The 17,995-nt window shown below is 41.3% G+C and overlaps 1 protein-coding gene across 4 annotated transcripts in view; it reads right to left on the bottom strand.

The window, feature by feature from the left end:
* inpp5b (inositol polyphosphate-5-phosphatase B) overlaps positions 1–17,995 on the bottom strand; it is a 179,039-nt gene that overhangs the window by 9,055 nt on the left and 151,989 nt on the right. For all 4 annotated transcript variants that reach the window (XM_060847209.1, XM_060847210.1, XM_060847212.1 and 1 more), the window contains 4 exons: positions 17,107–17,342; positions 6,963–7,079; positions 6,765–6,849; positions 4,858–4,985 (listed from right to left, as the gene is read on the bottom strand). In XM_060847209.1, coding sequence (XP_060703192.1) covers positions 4,858–4,985; positions 6,765–6,849; positions 6,963–7,079; positions 17,107–17,342 — 566 coding nt within the window. The remainder of the gene's footprint in view (positions 1–4,857; positions 4,986–6,764; positions 6,850–6,962; positions 7,080–17,106; positions 17,343–17,995) is intronic.

Genomic DNA, 17,995 nt, shown 5'->3' with positions numbered 1-17,995 from the left:
CTGCAAGTGCCATAATCACAGAACCAGTGAAGAATAATAAAACCTTTTCTCTCTTACCCCAAATCCTGCTGAATTCACCTGTACAGTCAAATGCTGACGATTCAACTACAGAGGTCAATGTATCTTCAATATGAATTCAGGTTTAAACGTATTTGCTTCAGAAAGGGAAACTTGAACAAGTAATAGGCCTTCAATATTCTTCAAAACTAACTTTTCTTTTATTTCTAAAGTATCTTTTATCATTACCTCCCTTTCATCTTTTAATGTGTACATTTAGTTAATAATTTTATTACTTTTAAGTGTATAACAATAGCAATTATTTTGTAATAAATTAATCTTCATCTTGTTGAATACTAAAACTTTTTTGCTTGTTATTTCTACATTGAACCACTCAAAAATTTAAAAGGGATTACAAATGAACTTTTTATAATTGTTTGCTCATGAAATACTGTTAGGATATGTCTGGTTTATAGTTGTGACATTAATCAAAGGATGGATTTTGCCAATATTTCTGAAGCAGGAGAGAAAGCTAAGAGATGAAAGAACTTTATAATGAACTCTGAGAGAGCGTGGCAGAGGCAAGTGAATGCAGGAAGGGCAAAAGCTAGTGAAGGGATGCCCAGAAACCAAAGTCTAAGCACTGGGAGTATTCAGGGTGTTACACTTGAGGAGCTGATGGAGATAGGTCAGAAAAGGCTGTGGAGGGGAAAACGATTACTTAAAATTCAATCTTGGGTTATGAGAAACTAGTGTAAGGTATCAAAGTCGAGGGTGATGATTGAGTGAGCAGCAAATGGGGCAGGGAAGTTTTGAACAATTTTACTTCTTCTTTTGTCCCTACAGTGTGGAAACAGGCCCTTCGGCCAAACAAGTTCACACTGACCCTCCAAAGAGTCAACCCAAACGCATTCCTTATCCTGTACTCTACATTTACCCCCAACTAATGCACATAACCTACACATCCTTGAACACTTTGGGCAATTTAGCATGGCCAATTCACCTAACCTGATTGTTGGAGGAAATCCACATAGACATAGGGAGAATGTGCAAACTCCACACAGACATTTGCCCGAGGCTAGAATTGAACCCGGCTCCCTGGCACTGTTAGGCAGCAGTGCTAACCACTGAGCCACCATGAGTGATCTTGCTCGAAATTATGGCATTACATCCTTTTTGTTCTCGGCGTTCCACCACAGGAAGTACATTTTGTCTACATACCTGATTAAATCCTTTAATCACATTGTTTACATTTCAACAATGTGGAAAATTGTACATTTACTGACGAAACATTTACTATCCCTCCGTATGTGCCAAGTAAAACTCTAACTATTACCCTTCAGCTGATTACAATAAAACACAATCAATATACAATAAAGCTGTAGGCTTTAAGCCATACCATTTGGACTTGGAAATGATTAATGTTCTTTCACTGCCCATTGTTCAAAATCCCAAAACTCGTCCCTAACAGAACAGTGCATTCATCACAGGGGACTGTAGCAGTTCAAGGAGGTGGTTCACCACCACTTTTGAAAGGGAATTAGAGATGGTTAATAAATGCTGGCCTTGACAGCAGTATCCACATTCCATGAACAAATAAAAATACTTCCATAGATTCATCCCTTGTCCTTCAACATTCATGTGAACATAGGTCTCACCTATGCCACACAGTCCTCATTACTTCATCATTTTAGCCCCAGTATCATTCTTGTGAATCTATATTGTCGCCTCTTCATGGTCAATATAAAATTTTAATGAAGTCTAGTGTCCAGAACTGAAACAGTACTCTGAACAGGATAAAAAAACAGTTCTGTATAACTACGATTTCAAGCTCCCTGCATTGCAGTCTTTTCAGTTAAACTGCAACGTGCCATTCACCTTTTAAATTCTTTTCTATACCTCTTGACTTGTTTGTGATATCTGTACTTTAATCCAGAAATCTCTCTGCTCCCCTACAGTAGCTCAGAACCGAGTACACAGTTCATTTTAAACTCTCTTTCCCACAGTTCTGCCCGTTCACATTGTCTATCAAAGTCCCCTTCTGTACTGTGTACATTTAAGAAAGGAAATGGAACTTGAGACCCAATTTGTTAACTAAAGGATCCTGACTGAAAGAAGTCTCCAGAAGACCAAGAAGATATTTGTCTGTTTTATAGATTATGAGAAAGTTTTTGACAGAGTACCCTATGATAAATTCAGATTTTTAAAGACAGATGAGATACCAAGGTAAGATACCAGAATTATCGGAATTTTGTGTTGAGAATACTGAACAGAAATGAATGCATAAGAAACAGGAGCAAGTATAGACCAGACAGCTCCGAGTCTCTTTGACCATTTAATACAATCACAACCGTTCACGGACATTCCCTCCACTCTTTTCACATTCCCCATATCCTTTGATACCCAAATTGAATAAAAATCCATTAACCTTAGCATTAAATATATTCAGTTGTGAAGCATCCACAATCCGTTGGGAGTAAAGAATTCTAAAGATTCACAATGCTTGAAGTGTCCTACATGATACACAACTTCACAACCTCCTTGCTTTTATACACTATTCATAAAAGATCCTGTGCGCCTTGGAACTACTTTTGCAACTTGCCTGCCACCCACAATTCACTGCAATGTCAGATGCAAGTTGTTAGTGGGAATCCTGAGGGAAAGGATTTACATGTATTTGGAAAGGCAAGGACTGATTAGGGATAGTCAACATGGCTTTGTGCGTGAGAAATCATGTCTCATAAACTTGATTTGAGGTTATTTTAAAGAAGTAACAGAGGATAAATGAGGGCAAAGTGATGGAACTGATCTGTATGGACTTCCGTAAGATTCCTCATGCTAGGCTGATTAGCAAGGTTAGATCACATGGAATACAGGGAGAACTAGCCATTTGGATACAGAACTGCTCTAAGGTAGAAGACAGAGCGTAGTGGTAGAGAGTTGCTTTGCAGACTGAAGGCCTGTGACCAGTGGTGTGTCACAAGGATTGGTGCTGGTTCACTGCTTTCCATCACTTATATAAATGATTTGGATGTGAGCATAAGAGGTTTAGTCAGTAAGTTTACAAATGACACCAAAAGTGGAGGTGTAGTGGGCTGCATAGAAGGTTACCTCAGAGTACAACAGGATCTTGATCAGATGGGCCAATGGGCTGAGGAGTAGCAGATGGAGTTTAATTTAGATAAATGTGAGGTGCTGCATTTTGGAAAGACAAATCAGGGCAGGACTTATACACTTAATGGTAAGGTCCTGGGAAATGTTGCTGAACAAAGAGACCTTGGACTGCAGGCTCATAGTTCCTTGAAAATGGAGTCTCAGGATGGAATAGTGGAGAAGGCATTCAGCATGCTTTTCTTTATTGGTCATAGCATTGAGTATCATAGAATCATAGATCGTAGAATCCCTACACTGTGGAAACAGGCCCTTCAGCCAAGCAAGTCCACACCGACCCTTTGAAGAGTAACCCACCCAGACCCACTCCCTCACTTTCCCCCTGACTAATGACCTATCCTATACATCCCTGAATATTATGGGCAATTCAGCATGGCTAATTCAACAAACCTGCACATCACTGCATTGCGGGAGGAAACCCATGCAGACACAGGACGAATGTGCAAACCCTACACAGACAGTTGCTCAAGGCTGAAATCGAGCCTGGGTCCCTGGTGCTGGGAGGCAGCAGTGCTAACCAATGAGCCACTGTGTGTCATCCATTTTTTTTGAACAATTTATTTTTTCCATTGGTGACAGATATTACATTTAATAATATAGAGCCCAGATCCCAGCTTCTGGTACAATTTAAGACAAATCACTATTTCTCTTTCCTCCTGCTACTGTAGGAAAAATAGGCAAGCTACAATTATAAACAGCACCAAACTAAACTTGCTCCCTGCTATCAGTTCAGTTGCTCTCCCCCAGGGTGAGCCTGTCAAACAGGTACTCTCCCAGGCCATTCTCAGGGGCTCCCAGGCTCTTCAGGTTGGTGATGTGATTTCCCAGCTTCTTGATCATCTTCACTTGCTCATCCCAGTAGTGCCTCTCCAGCAAGTCACAAAGGAGAGGGTCCATGTGGTCAGAGAAGAGTTTGTGCAAATCCAACAGACTGTGGGTCACATCCTCCTCCATCTGCTGAGTTCTCAAAAGTTCAGAGTATAGGAGTTGGGAGGTCATGTTGCAGCTGTACAGGACGTTGGTTAGGCCAGTTTTGGAATATTGTGTGCAATTCTGGTCTCCTTCCTATTGGAAGGATGTTGTGAAACTTGAAAGGGTTCAGAAAAGATTTACAAGGATGTTGGCAAGGTCGGGGGGGGTTTGAGATATATGGAGAAGCTGAATAGGCTGGTGCTGTTTTCCCTGGAGCATCAGAAGCTGAGGTGTGACCTTATAGAGGTTTATAAAATCATGAGGGGCATGGATAGGGTAAATAGACAAGGTCCTTTTCCTGGGTTGGGAGAGTCCAGAACTAGAGGGCATAAGTTTAGGGTGAGAGGGGAAAAGATTTAAAACAGGCAAGTTTTTCACGCAAAAGGTGGTGCACGTATGGAATGAGCTGCCAGAGAAAGTGCTGGAAGTTGGTACGATTACAACATTTAAAAGATATCTGGATGGGAGCATGAATAGGAAGGCTTTAGAGGGATACAGACCATGTGCTGGCAAATGGGATGAAATTAATTTGGGATATCTGGCTGGCATGGACGAGTTGGACCAAAGGATCTGTTTCTGTGCTATAGATTTCTATGATTCTATCTGTATAGGAGGTTTATATGATTGCAATCCTCTGATTTGCTTAGAATTACCTCAAATAATCACACTGGGAATACAAGCAATCTGTGCCTTAAAGCAGTGGATTATGCTCTTTACCTGTTTGCTGAGAGTGTAGTTGCACGAACTCTCCAAACATTTCTTGTAGAATTTGTAAGGGATGACTGGTTCTGGAAGGGCATCCAGAAAGAGCAACAGTGCTTCAGTTACAGAATGGTTACTGCCAGCTGTAAACACAAGTTAAAGAAAAATGCAAAGTACCTACTTCTACACAGAAAAAAATATTCATCAGCTCACTGCAGAAATGATGTTAAGCAGGGAAAGGGGAAGTTAACAAGTATCACTGTAAGAGAATGATTGGATTTCCTTCCAATCTAATAGTACAAACAAAAGTTAAACATGAACTGATCCAGGATTTTCACCAGTAAGTTTGCACTGGTGTCTCTCCATTGCATTTTGTTACTAAAAATGCTGGAATTGCAACTGTTTTTTGTGCAAACCACTGTCACAATGGTCATCCTGAAGGTCTACTCAAGCAGCATTATGCGTAATGATCACCGCCGCATATCCCTCCCACAACCCCTCGAAAGCAGATAAATATTTTGAAGAATAGTTTCCTCCCTTCCACACATACCTCACTCTGTATTTTGTGTTAATGGAGTACAGAACATAACCAATATTATTCTAACATGAACTCTTAAATGTGCTTATACGAAATTGCTCTATAGACTTTTTTAAATAGAAGCTGTAACCAATCTAAAATAATGCAATTCAAGACTGGCTTCAGGTAGCATGAAATGGAATTTACTACAAGTGATGGTCAGATAAGTATAAATTAATTGCAAAGTAAGCTATTCCAATGAGAAATTTTGTATTTCTCCTCAAGGCATCTCAATGGATCTCACAACTAATAATTAGTTTTGAAGACTAATTATTAGTTTTGAAGCTGTTTCATGACAAAAAAAAGGTCCTGAGTCTCCAGATCTGTGTTACACTTCCAAGAGATCTCGATATGCAGCTTTCATGGTACATGTGCTGTCTGATTCTCTGAAAACCAGAAAATCTGGCCTGTTTTACCTGTAAATAAACACAAATATTTGTCCAGCTTAAAAAGCTGGTTAAAGGTCAGATGCTGACAGCAGCGAAGCAAACAGCTGCTGTCTTGTCAAAGAGCGATACACAAGTTTCAAGTTGGAAATGATCATTCAAGCCATCATGCTTTGGCTGGTTCTTTGCTCGAGTACAGGAACTGGTGTGAGAAACCACATGCACGATGGTATTGAAGCTCAGAGACATGAAAAAATTAATCTGTTCAAAGAGAGTTTTGTGGCAGCATTACTCTTGGATCATTAACAAATTACAGATCATATTCTGTTACCATGAGATACGTAAAGTTAATTTTCATTAGTTCTGTTTTTTTCAACTGCCTCATGATTTGTGTCTAATTCTGATAGCGAAGTACAGAATAAGACAGCACAAAAAGAAAAAAAAATGTTTGGAAGAGTTACCCACTTTGTCTCTCTTTCCAAACTTTGTCTTTAAGTATTTACCCAATTTCCTCTTCAAATTTAGAAGTGAATTTTCTACTACCTTTTCAGGCAATGTATTTCAGAATGGAGCAACTTTTAAAAAAAAACATCTCATTTCTAATTCTTCAGTGTTCAATCTGCATCAACTATCACCAAACCTTCTGCAAAGGAAAAGACCTCTTGAATTGCTCCATCAATACTATTCATGTTGTGAACATTTTTACTAAATCTTCCTCGGGTTGACCAAAAGATATCAACTTGGGCTGACCTAATGATTACTCAATGTTTTGCACAAGCTCTCTTTTAAGCTAAGTACCTGCACAATTTTTCAAACTTCTTTAACTTTCCTTATCGCATTCATGGTTTGTGTACTAACAAGCCCTGGTTTCTCTGCTTCTGAACCCTGTTTAAAATCATATCATTGACAATCATAATGAGGCACATTTTATAATTCAGTTACAATTTAGCCAAGGATACGGAGGAAGTCTGGGATTCCAGTATCTAAACAGTCTCGTATTTCCTCAAATTCTGACTTCAGTCCTGGCTGTTGGAACAGATCATCCTGCAAATAACAAATCCATGAAGAGCAGGGTGAAAAGGGGCAGGAAAATACAGACTGAGACTCATAGTTTGGAATTGGTTACTATTGCAATAAACATATTTTTCTGACAAGACCTGGAGTGAAGCATTTCGGTGCAAGTGGTCAACCAACATCCAGAGTTCTTTAGGGATGTCAAGTGGCTCCTCATTTGCAAAGATATCAAAAGATCTATTCTCCTTGACCATTCTTTCCTGCAAAGTAAACAAATTCATGTTAAAAATTTAACACAATGGAGATAAAGTACATTTTTTCATCTGCCCAGGAATAATGGCATTTTCACTCATTTTCAGATATGGCAAACAGCAGCTTTCATCATTCACTGCAAGATTTGGCTGGTATACAGCACAGGCGGTGTGCTACCCTGACACTGCTCTCATCGGTTGACATAACTTAAGATAACAAAACCATTCTTTTCTCCAGTTAAACTATGTTCTTAAATCCTTTTCCTTTATCTCCTCCATCCTCACCTCCAACAGTAACTCTGAGGGCCTCATAGATAGCCATCTTTGTTATGTCGCTCCTTTCCACGAGCACAAGTGGCCAAAGTTTCTTGAAAGCTGTCCTAGCTTTGACCTTGCATCTTTCTCTTGGTTATTGCTCATCTGCCCTCATACCCTCTCCCAGCTCATCCTTAAATGTGTAGTCACTTCCCAAACGCAGTCTAATCTTTCCTGGAACTCCACATTGTATCCCACCAATCAGGTTTCCACTGTCCCTCACTGCATGGATACAGCTCTTAACAAATTAATAATGACATTCTGTTTGTGATTTTCAACCAGTTTGCTCTGATAGGCTGTTTTACTGTGAGATCTGTCCAAAAGTGCTGTGGAATTTTGTTCTAAGGTAATGAAAATCAATGTAAAACAAACAATATTCTATCCAACTAAAATTATAAAACATAAAATCCATGAAAATTAACATATTTTTCTAATCAACCTGTTCAGAGATGCTATTACACACCTCCAAAGCTGGTAGGACCTGAACCTGCGTCTTCCCATCCAGCCTTAGGGACACTACGCCACAAGATGATTCCAGATAAGGGACATAGAGTCAGAGAGATGTACAGCATAGAAACAGACCCTTCGGTCCAAACCGTCCATGCCAACCAGATATCCCAACCCAATCTAGTCCCACCTGCCAGTACCCGGCCCGTATCCCTCCAAATCATTCCTATTCATATATCCATTCAAATGCCTCTTAGATGTTGCAATTGTACCAGCCTCCACCACTTCCGCTGGCTGCTCACTCTATGCAAATACCACCCACTGCGTGAAAAAGTTGTCCCTTAGGTCTCTTTTATATATTTCCACTCTCACCCTAAACCTATGCCCTCTAGTTCTGGACTCCCTGACCCCAGGGAAAAGACTTTGTCTATTTATCCTTTCCATGCCCCTCATAATTTTGTAAACCTCTATAAGGTCACCCCCTCAGACTCCGACGCTCCAGGGAAAACAGCCCCAGTCTGTTCAGCATCTCCCTGTAGCTCAAATCCTCCAACCCTGGCAACATCCTTGTAAATCTTTTCTGAACCTTTTCAAGTTTCACAACATCTTTCCGATAGGAAGGAGACCAGAACTGCACGCAATATTCCAACAGTGGCCGAACCAATGTCCTGTACAGCCGCAACATGACCTCCCAACTCTTGTACTCAATACTCTGACCAATAAAAGAAAGCATACCAAACACATTCTTCACTATCCCATCTACCTGCGTCTCCACTTTCAAGGAGCTATGAACCTGCACTCCAAGGTCTCTTTGTTCAGCTCCCTAGAACCTTACCATTACGTGTGTAAGTCCTGCGAAGATTTGCTTTCCCAAAATGCAGCATCTCGCATTTATCTGAATTAAACTCCATCTGCCACTTCTCAGCCCATTGGTCCATCTGGTCCAGATCCTGTTGTAATCTGAGGTATCCCTCCTTGCTGTCCAATACACCTCCACTTTTGGTGTCATCTGCAAACGTCGATTTTCCTGCTCCTCGGATGCTGCCTGACCTGCTGAGCTTTTCCAGCATCACTGACTGTACCTCTTTTTCTTGCATCTAAATAATTTTTATAAATGACAAAAAGTAGAGGACGCAGCACCAATCCTTGTGGCATTCCACTGGTCACAGGCCTCCAGTCTGAAAAACAACCCTCCAAGATCGCACTCCGTCTTCTACCTTTGAGCCAGTTCTGTATCCACATGGATAGCTCTCCCTGTATTCTATGAGATCTAACCTTGCTAATCAGTCTCCCATGGGGAACCTTGTCGAAAGCCTTACTGAAGTCCATATAGATCACATCTACTGCTCTGCCCTCATCAATCCTCTTTGTTACTTTTTCAAAAAACTCAATCAAGTTTGTGAGACTTGATTTCCCATGCACAAAGCCATGTTGACTATCCCGAATCAGTCCTTGCCTTTCCAAATGCATGTACATTCTGTCCCTCAGGATTTCCTCCAACAACTTGCCCACCACTGATGTCAGGCTCACTGGTCTATAATTCCCTGGCTTGTCCTTACCACCCTTCTTGAACAGTGGCACCATGTTAGCCAACCTCCAGTATTCAGAAACCTCACCTGTGACTATCGATGATACAATTATCTCAGCAAGAGGCCCAGCAATCACTTCTCTAGCTTCCCACAGAGTTCTAGGGTACACCTGATCAGGTCCTGGGGATTTATCCACGTTTTTGCGTTTCAAGACATCCAGCACTACTTCATCTGTAATACGGACATTTTGCAAGGTGTCACCATCTATCTCCCTACAGTCTGTATCTTCCATATCCTTTTCCACAGTAAATACTGATGCAAAATACTCGTTTAGTATTTCCCCCATTTTCCATGGCTCCACACAAAGGCAGCCTTGCTGATCTCTGAGGGGCCCTATTCTCTCCCTAGTTACCCTTTTGCTCTTAATGTATTTGTAAAACCCCTTTGGATTCTCCTTAATTCTATTCGCCAAAGCTATCTTATGTCCCCGCTTTGCCCTCCTGATTTCCCTCTTAAGTATACTCCTACTGCCTTTCTACTCTTCCAAGGATTCACTTGATCTATCCTGTCTATACCTGACATGTGCTTCCTTCTTTTTCTTAACCATACCCTCAATTTCTTTAGTCATCCAGCATTCCCTATACCTACCAGCCTTTCCTTTCACCCTGACAGGAATATACTTTCTCTGGATTCTCGTTGGCTTACTTCTGAAGGCTTTCCATTTTCCAGCCGTCCCTTTACCTGTGAACATCTGCCTCCAATCAGCTTTTGAAAGTTCTTGCCTAATACCGTCGAAATTGGCCTTTCTCCAATTTAGAACTTCAACTTTTAGATCTGGTCTATCCTTTTCCATCACTATTTTAAATCTAATAGAATTATGGTCGCTGGCCCCAAAGTGCTCCCCCATTGACACCTCAGTCACCTGCCCTGCAATTGTGCCAGCCTCCACCACGTCCTCTGGCAGCTCATTCCATAGATGTCCCATCCTCTGCATGAAGTAGTTGCACCATAAGCCTCTTTTATATATTTCCCCCTCACCCTAAACCTATGCCCTCTAGGTCTGGATTGCCCCCAACCCAGGGGAAAGACTTTGTCCATTTACCCTATCCATGCTCCTCATTATTTAATCAACCTATATAAGGTCACCCCTCAGCCTCCGAAGCTCCAGGGAAAACAGCCCCAACCTAATCAGCTTCTCTCTGTAGCTCAAATCCTCTAACCCTGGCAACATCCTTGTAAATCTTTTCTGAACTATTTCAAGTTTCACAACATCCTTCTGATAGGAAAAAGACCAGAACTGCATGCAACATTCCAAAAGTGGCCTAACCAATGACTTGTACAGCCACAACATGATCTCCCAAATCCTGTTTTCAATACACTGACCAATAAAGGAAAGCATACCAAATGCCTTCTTCACTATCCTATTTACACACGTCACTACTTTCAAAGAACTATAAACCTGCACTCCGAGGTCTCTTTGTTCAGCAACATTCCCTAGAACCTTACCATTAAGTATATATCCTGCTAAAATTTGCTTTTCCAAAATGTAGTACCTCACATTTATCTAAATTAAACTCTATTGGCACTCCTCAGCCCATTGGCCCATCTGATCAAGATCTCACTGAGGTAACCTTCTTCACTGTCCACTACACCTCCAATTTTGGTGTCTTCTGCAAATTTACTAACTATAGCCCGTATGTTCACATCCAAATCATTTATATCAATGATGAAAAGTAGAGGACCCAGCACCAACCCTTGTGGCACTCCACTGGTCATAGACCTACAGTCTGACATTATAAAAATTACTATTTTTCAAGAAGCACTATATTGAGTACAAAGTAGTATGAAACACCCTTACTGCCCAATATCACATTTCTCCTGTAGTTTGTCAACACGGAGATAAATGAGACTCACTAGCTGTAATACAGGACACTGTGTGATGTGAAACCTCTGGAAGGTAGGTTTTTATACACAGGCAATTCAATCCAGACTTCGGTTTCTAGCAGTTCTGAAAGTTCCAATTTTACTGCAGTTTGTTTTTATCTTCCTAATTTCTGTCATATAATGCTGACCCATATCTCAGTAATTCCGAAATAAAGCTGTTCAGATGATAGAAGAAACTATTAATATTAATAGATAATACCAAAGTAAACCTTTTTCGACTGAAGTTTGCCAGCCGTATGTTGATACTGAAGCTGTTGAGTTACCAGCCTACTTGAACCCAGCAACTCGTGACGGCAAGCTACTTTCTAAATTGTTGGCCACGCTGCCACCTACCATATGCTGAGGTAGGTCTCTTTTTGGTTGCAGGACTTCCAGGTTGCAAGATTCAGCCCAAAGTTTCTGATATTTTACTCTGCATCCTCACACTTCCTTTTCCTTTTCTTCCCCTGTTTGCCCAAATTAAATCTTAATTCTGAGAAACACAATATAATTTAGCTTTTCCATGACCTCTTACTTGATGTTTGGCCCTTTGAAATTATACTTACTTCTTTGCCTGTCTGTACATTAAACTTACAGACACTAACCACACTGTGGAAGACCACCTCTGGCGGTCAGGTTTTAGCAAATCAAGATTCAGGAAGTGAATCATTGGTGTAGCCAGTTAAAAGTCAGACTATTATAATTTCTGAGAGACCAAGATGAAAGCATGCTTTCTGAATGAAAGAAATGAAACTGCAAGGATAACAAAATATCTGGTCCAAAGCGTTTCTGTAATTATCGTGCTTACAAAGTGCCTTTTATGTCCTGAGAACGACTAAGACACTTCACAATCATTGTGACACTGTTCTCATTTGGCTATAAATTCTGTGTCTTATGATCTTATTCTCCACAACCACCTGATGAAGGAGTAGTGCTCCGAAAGCTAATGTTTCCAGGTAAGCCTGTTGGACTGTAATCTAGTGTTGTGTGATTTTTAATTTTGTCCACCCCAGTCCAACACCGGCACCTCCAAGTCATCACAATTATTAAAGTACTTTTAAAATGCTTTTTGTGTCACTATGTAGTGAAATATGTCAGCTGATTTGTGAAGGGTAAGGACTCGCATAAACCGAGCGTAATAAATAATATTATTATTTATAGTAAGACATCGACTGCTCCATTCTCCACAATCAGACCATAAAGCTGTGCTCCTTCTCCCAGCTTACAAGCGTACACTGAAGTGTAAGGAGCCGGGACAGAATATTGTACAGTGCTGGTCTGAGGTAATGGATGAGCTCCGACGTGACTGCTTCACGTGGATGGACTGGTCCAGGTTCAAGAACACTGTGGCCAATCGAAAAGAGTATCCCACTACCACCACAGACTTCATCATTACGTGTGTAGAGGACTGCAAACCGAAGAAGTTAATCCGAGTGTTCCCCAACCGGAAACCACGGATGAGCCGAAAGAACCTTCCTTATGGGAGTCCAGGTCTGAGGCATTCAAGTCAAGTAACCCTGACCTATACAGGAAATCTAGGTATGATGTTCATAAAGCCATCAGGTACGCCAACAGATAATACCAGACTAAACTAGGGTCCCAGATTAACTACACAAACACATTGATAGCGGTAAGGCTTACACGATATAAAAGGCTACAAAGTAGCATCCTGAAAACAATGCATCCTTTCCCATTGGGCTCGATGTATTCTTTGCTTGTTTTGAACAGAAGGTCAGTGAAATGATGTCGCCTGCCCCGATGGCCTCAGGTGCACCTGTACCCACAATCACTGCCACAGATGCCGGGTTGACCTTCTTGAGAATGAACCCATGGAAAGCAACTAGCCTGATGGAGTCCCCAGTCAATGCATCAGATCCTGCACAGATCAACTGGCGGGAGTATATGCAGACAACGTAAACCTCTCCTTACTATGATGTGAGGTTCCCACCTGCTTTAAAAAGGCCGCTATCATCACAATGCTAAAAACAAAGGCACACATCAACTCCAGCCTCCAAGATTGCTTTGATCCACTACAATTTGCCAACCATTACAAAAGGTCCATGGCATATGCCATCTCCCTGGCTCTACACTCATCCCTGGAACAGCCAGATAACAATCATTCCCTCAATGTCAGCAAATAAAGGAGTTGACTGCAGGAAGCAGAGTGGAGGACATGGCCCTATCTGTATCAATGGTGTTGAGGTGGAGGTAGTTGAAAGCTTTAAGTTCCTTGGAGTAAATGTCCCCAAACTGTCCTGGTCCCTCCATATCAATGTTAAAGTTAAGAAAGAACACCAAATACTTCGACTCCCTCAGAAGACTAAGGAAATTCAGCATGTCCCCAGTGACTCTGACCCATTTTTTTTTTAGATGAACCATACAAGGCATCCTATCCACATGCATCATAGCTTGGTATGGCAACTGTTCTGTGCAAGACTGCAAAAAATTACACAGCATTGTGAACACAGCCCAGTCCAACATGAAAGACAGCTGACCTTCCATTAACTCCATCCGTACTTACTTCTGTTTAGGAAAGCAGCCAACATCATCAAAGACCCTCTCCCACCCCAGTTATACTTTCTCCCACCCTCTTCCCTCAGGCAGAAGATCTAAAAATTTGAAAACACGTACCAATAGATTTAAGAATAGCTGCTTCCTCACTGTTATCAGACTTATGAATGGACTTCTCATATATTAGAGTTGATCCTTCTCTGCACCTTCTCTGTAGCTGTAACACTATTTTCTGCATTCTGTTCTATTACCCTGATGTACTTTTGTTGTAAGATTTGTCTGGTTAGCACACAAAACAATGCTTTTCACTATTTCTCAGTATGTGACAATCATAAATCAAATTATGTTATTTATTTTGGCAATGTACTGGTTAAAGATTAAGTTTTAAGAATGTTATGCTATTCTTCAAGTAATTAAGCAGAATCGTGTCCATCCACCTCAAAGAAGGTTAACGAGTGTCTAACGTTGTTTTATTTCACAAATATACCATATACATAAAAAAACTTTATACACAAACATAGTCACTGAAGCAGCTCAGTTCTGCACAGTCTTTGCATATGGAGAAAAAAAGAAATATTAGAATTTTATTTGCCCGACAATTCCACAAACTCAAAGGCATTTCTGACTTACGCAAGATAGTATTTACCCATATATTTGAGGCACTGGGAGGGTCTGATAAACTGAACAAAGCTCCATTGTACCTTAGCCAAAAGACCTTAGATGGTAGTCATAGAGTCCTTATAGCACAGAGACAGGCCCTTTGGCCCAAATGTGTCCATGCCGACAAAAATGTATGTTCACGCTAACTCATCTCCCCACACTTGGTCCATGTCCTTCTAAACACTTCCTATCCATGTATTTGTCCAAATACCTTTGAAATATTTTGTTGAGGTACCTGCCTCAACCACTTCCATTGGCAGCTCATTCCATATGTGTATCATCCTTTGTAAAAAAATTGCCCCATAGGCTCCCTTTTATTCTTTCCACTCTAACTTTAAACTGATGCCCTCCAGTCCTCAATTCCCCATTCCTGGGAAAAAGATTGAATGCATTAATCCTTTCCATGCCTCTCATGATCTTATATACCTCTAAGGTTGTCCCTCAGTCTCCAATGCCCTAAAGAAACAGGCCCTAGTTTGTGCAACCTCTCCCTATAACTCAGACCATTGAGTCCTGGCAATATCCTTTTAAATTTCTTCTGCACTCTTTCCAGTTTAGTAACATCCTTCCTATAACAAGGTGATCAAAACTGAACACAACATTCCAAGTGCAGCCTCATCAATATCCTGTATAGCTGCATCATAACTTCCCAACTTCTATACTCAGTGCCCTGACTGATGAAGGCCAGTGTGCCGAAAGACTTCTTTTTCACTGCTCTGTCTACCTGTGAGTCTACATTTAGAGAACTGTGAACCTGAACTCCAAGATTTGTCTGTTCCAGTACACTCCCCAAGGCTTTACCATTCATCATGAAACTCCTACCTTGATTTGACTTTCCAAAATGTAAAACCTCACACATATCTATAATTTAACTTCATTTGCCATTTCTCTGCCCAGTTCTGCAGATGATCAAGGCTTTGTTGCGATTTCTGATAACCTTCCTCACTGTCCACAATACCGCCTATTTTAGTGTCATCAGCAAACTCACCAATCATACCGTGTACATTCTCATCCAAATCATTGACATAGATAACAAACAGTACTAGGCCCAAAACTGACCCCTGAAGCACTCCACTCGTCACAGGCCTCCAGTACAACAAGCATCCTTCCACTATTACCCTCTACTTCCTACCAGCAAGCCAATTTTGTATCCAATTTGCTAGCTCACCCTAGATTCTATGTGATCTAACCTTCCAGAGCAGCCTACCATGGGGAAGCTTATCAAAGGCCGTATTGAAATCTATATACACTAAGTCTATGGTCCTGCCCTCATCAACCTTCTTGGTCACTTCATTAAAGAACTCTTAACAAAGGGTGAGGCATGATCTCACACTCACAAAGCCATACTGACTATTCCTAATCAAACCCTGTCTTCCCAAATGTAGTCCTGAGAATCTTTTCAAATAACTTACCCACTACAGATGTTAGGTTTATTGGTCTATAGTTCTCAGGATTTTCTTTGCAGCACTTCTTGAATATTGGCACAACATTTGCTACTCTCCAGTCTTCCGGGACCTCAACCATGGCTTACGATGATGCAAACATATCAGCCAGGGCCCCCACAATTTCTTCTCTAGCTTCTTGCAGTGGTCTTTCCCAACTTTCCACTAGTGGCAGCTGTCCCAAGTTTTAGTGCATCCCTCAGCACATAGTCCTTGACTTCGGAATGTGCAACACTGAGTCAAGGTCAATCCCTTGCACAGGAAGACCAACAAATGTTGGGCAGACCAAAGACTGCCTTTCACTGAATTGACGGTCATCCAGGCGCAGTCTATTTTTGTCTCAGTGTGTCCCAGGGAACAGACTATAGAGCATGGAGTTGTGCATCACAGACTTAAATCAGGACGAACAATGCATTTCTCTTCAGACTTCCTTTACAAAGGTATATTCCAGCAGAACATGTATGACATTCTCTACCTTCCCACAGCTGCTTTGAGGGCAGTGTGCGGTGGCAAAGAGAGTCCAGGCATGCATGAAGGATCTCACGTGTTATGCCCTTCTCATCACCAGCTAACCTAAGTCTTGGTGCTTGTTGGGAAGTTCTATTGATGAGGCATTCTGTCAAATGTTTCTGACAGTCTGCTCAAGGAACCACCCAACAGGATCCCTCTGTTCCTCCTCGCAGGATCTCAAGGATGCTATGAGCGTCCTGATGGACTTGTGGTCAAAGGTGTTTTTCTTTGCAAGTTTCTCCATGAAGGACAGATGACACAGAATGATCCAACTATTTGGAGTGTTTCGCAGTGCTGAGGCCACTCCCATCCTTCACAACACCAAGGAGCGGTAGAATCTCAGTACGTAATGACACTTGGTGTTTGTGTACCAAGTTCCTACTCACAGCTTGATGCAGCTACACACAAAGATGGCCATTAGGATGAGAGCGATATTGGGTACATCTTCTCCCCCTTCCTTATCCAGAGCTTTGATGCAGCATAGCATTCACTCAAGTGAGTGTCATCCAAAAATACATACCCCAATCCTGGAGTACTACTTGACTCAAAAACCTCATGGGTGTGGAAACAACTATAGCCTATCACAGATATTAAAACAGAGCAAACAAGTAAATATTGTGCCACTTTGCATAACAGTTTTAGAAGCAAAGCTACTTCCATCACTGTAGCTGCTTTAGAATAACAAGCTCATTTTCTCACCAGCTCCTCTATTCTTTCAGGTTTCACTTCTCGGATTGGCTCCTTCATGTAACAAAGTGCTTGTAACGAGGATCCAAAGCAACTTGGGAGGTAATTCCCACAAATGGCCACGAAGTAGTCCTTTCCTCGTTGCAGATGCAAAATTAAAATATCGTCAATGCGGTCGGTTCCCATATTTAATGAGAGTGCAGTAAATTTATTCACATACACTTCTAATTCAATTTCTACTCTTTCCCCTGCAAAGAAATGTAAAACCATGTTGATCAGTTGTTTCAAACCAACCCAAAACCAAATAATCTTCATCTGATTATTGCAAGAAATGACTCATTTAATTTGAAGAGAATTTCAAGACAACATTCTTCTGTACCTTTGTAACAAATTGAATTATTGTGGCTGTTATCGACAAAAACTGAATTGTAAATATATTTCAACTAACGAAATTAGGGAACAAGTGCTGATTTGTGACAATGATGAGATAAGTGACTCTTAAGTAACTGTATTTCCAAGGATTGAATGAATTCAATCCTACAATTAAGAAAGGGAACTGTATTTGTCGGCGGCACGGTGGCACAGTGATTAGCACTGCTGCCTCACAGCGCCAGAGACCCAGGTCAGACTCAGGCGACTGACTCTGTGGAGATTGCACATTCTCCCTGTGTCTGCGTGGGTTTCCTCCCACAGTCCAATGATGCGCGGTTCAGGTGAATTGGCCATGCTAAATTGCCCATCGTGTTAGGTAAGGGGTATGGGTGGGTTGCGCTTCGGAGGGTTGGTGTGGACTTGTTGGGCTGAAGCGTTGAGCCTGTTTCCACACTGTAAGTAATCTAATCTAGTTGAAAAGATGTTGTTGTCAGCCAGGAAATAGCTGACTGGTTACATCTCTCAGAAG

This window comes from Hemiscyllium ocellatum, chromosome 30 (genome assembly GCF_020745735.1).
Source record: "Hemiscyllium ocellatum isolate sHemOce1 chromosome 30, sHemOce1.pat.X.cur, whole genome shotgun sequence".
NCBI lineage: Eukaryota > Metazoa > Chordata > Chondrichthyes > Orectolobiformes > Hemiscylliidae > Hemiscyllium > Hemiscyllium ocellatum.
Note: the sequence above shows the minus strand (reverse complement) of the source record. Positions and strands in the feature narration are given on the sequence as shown.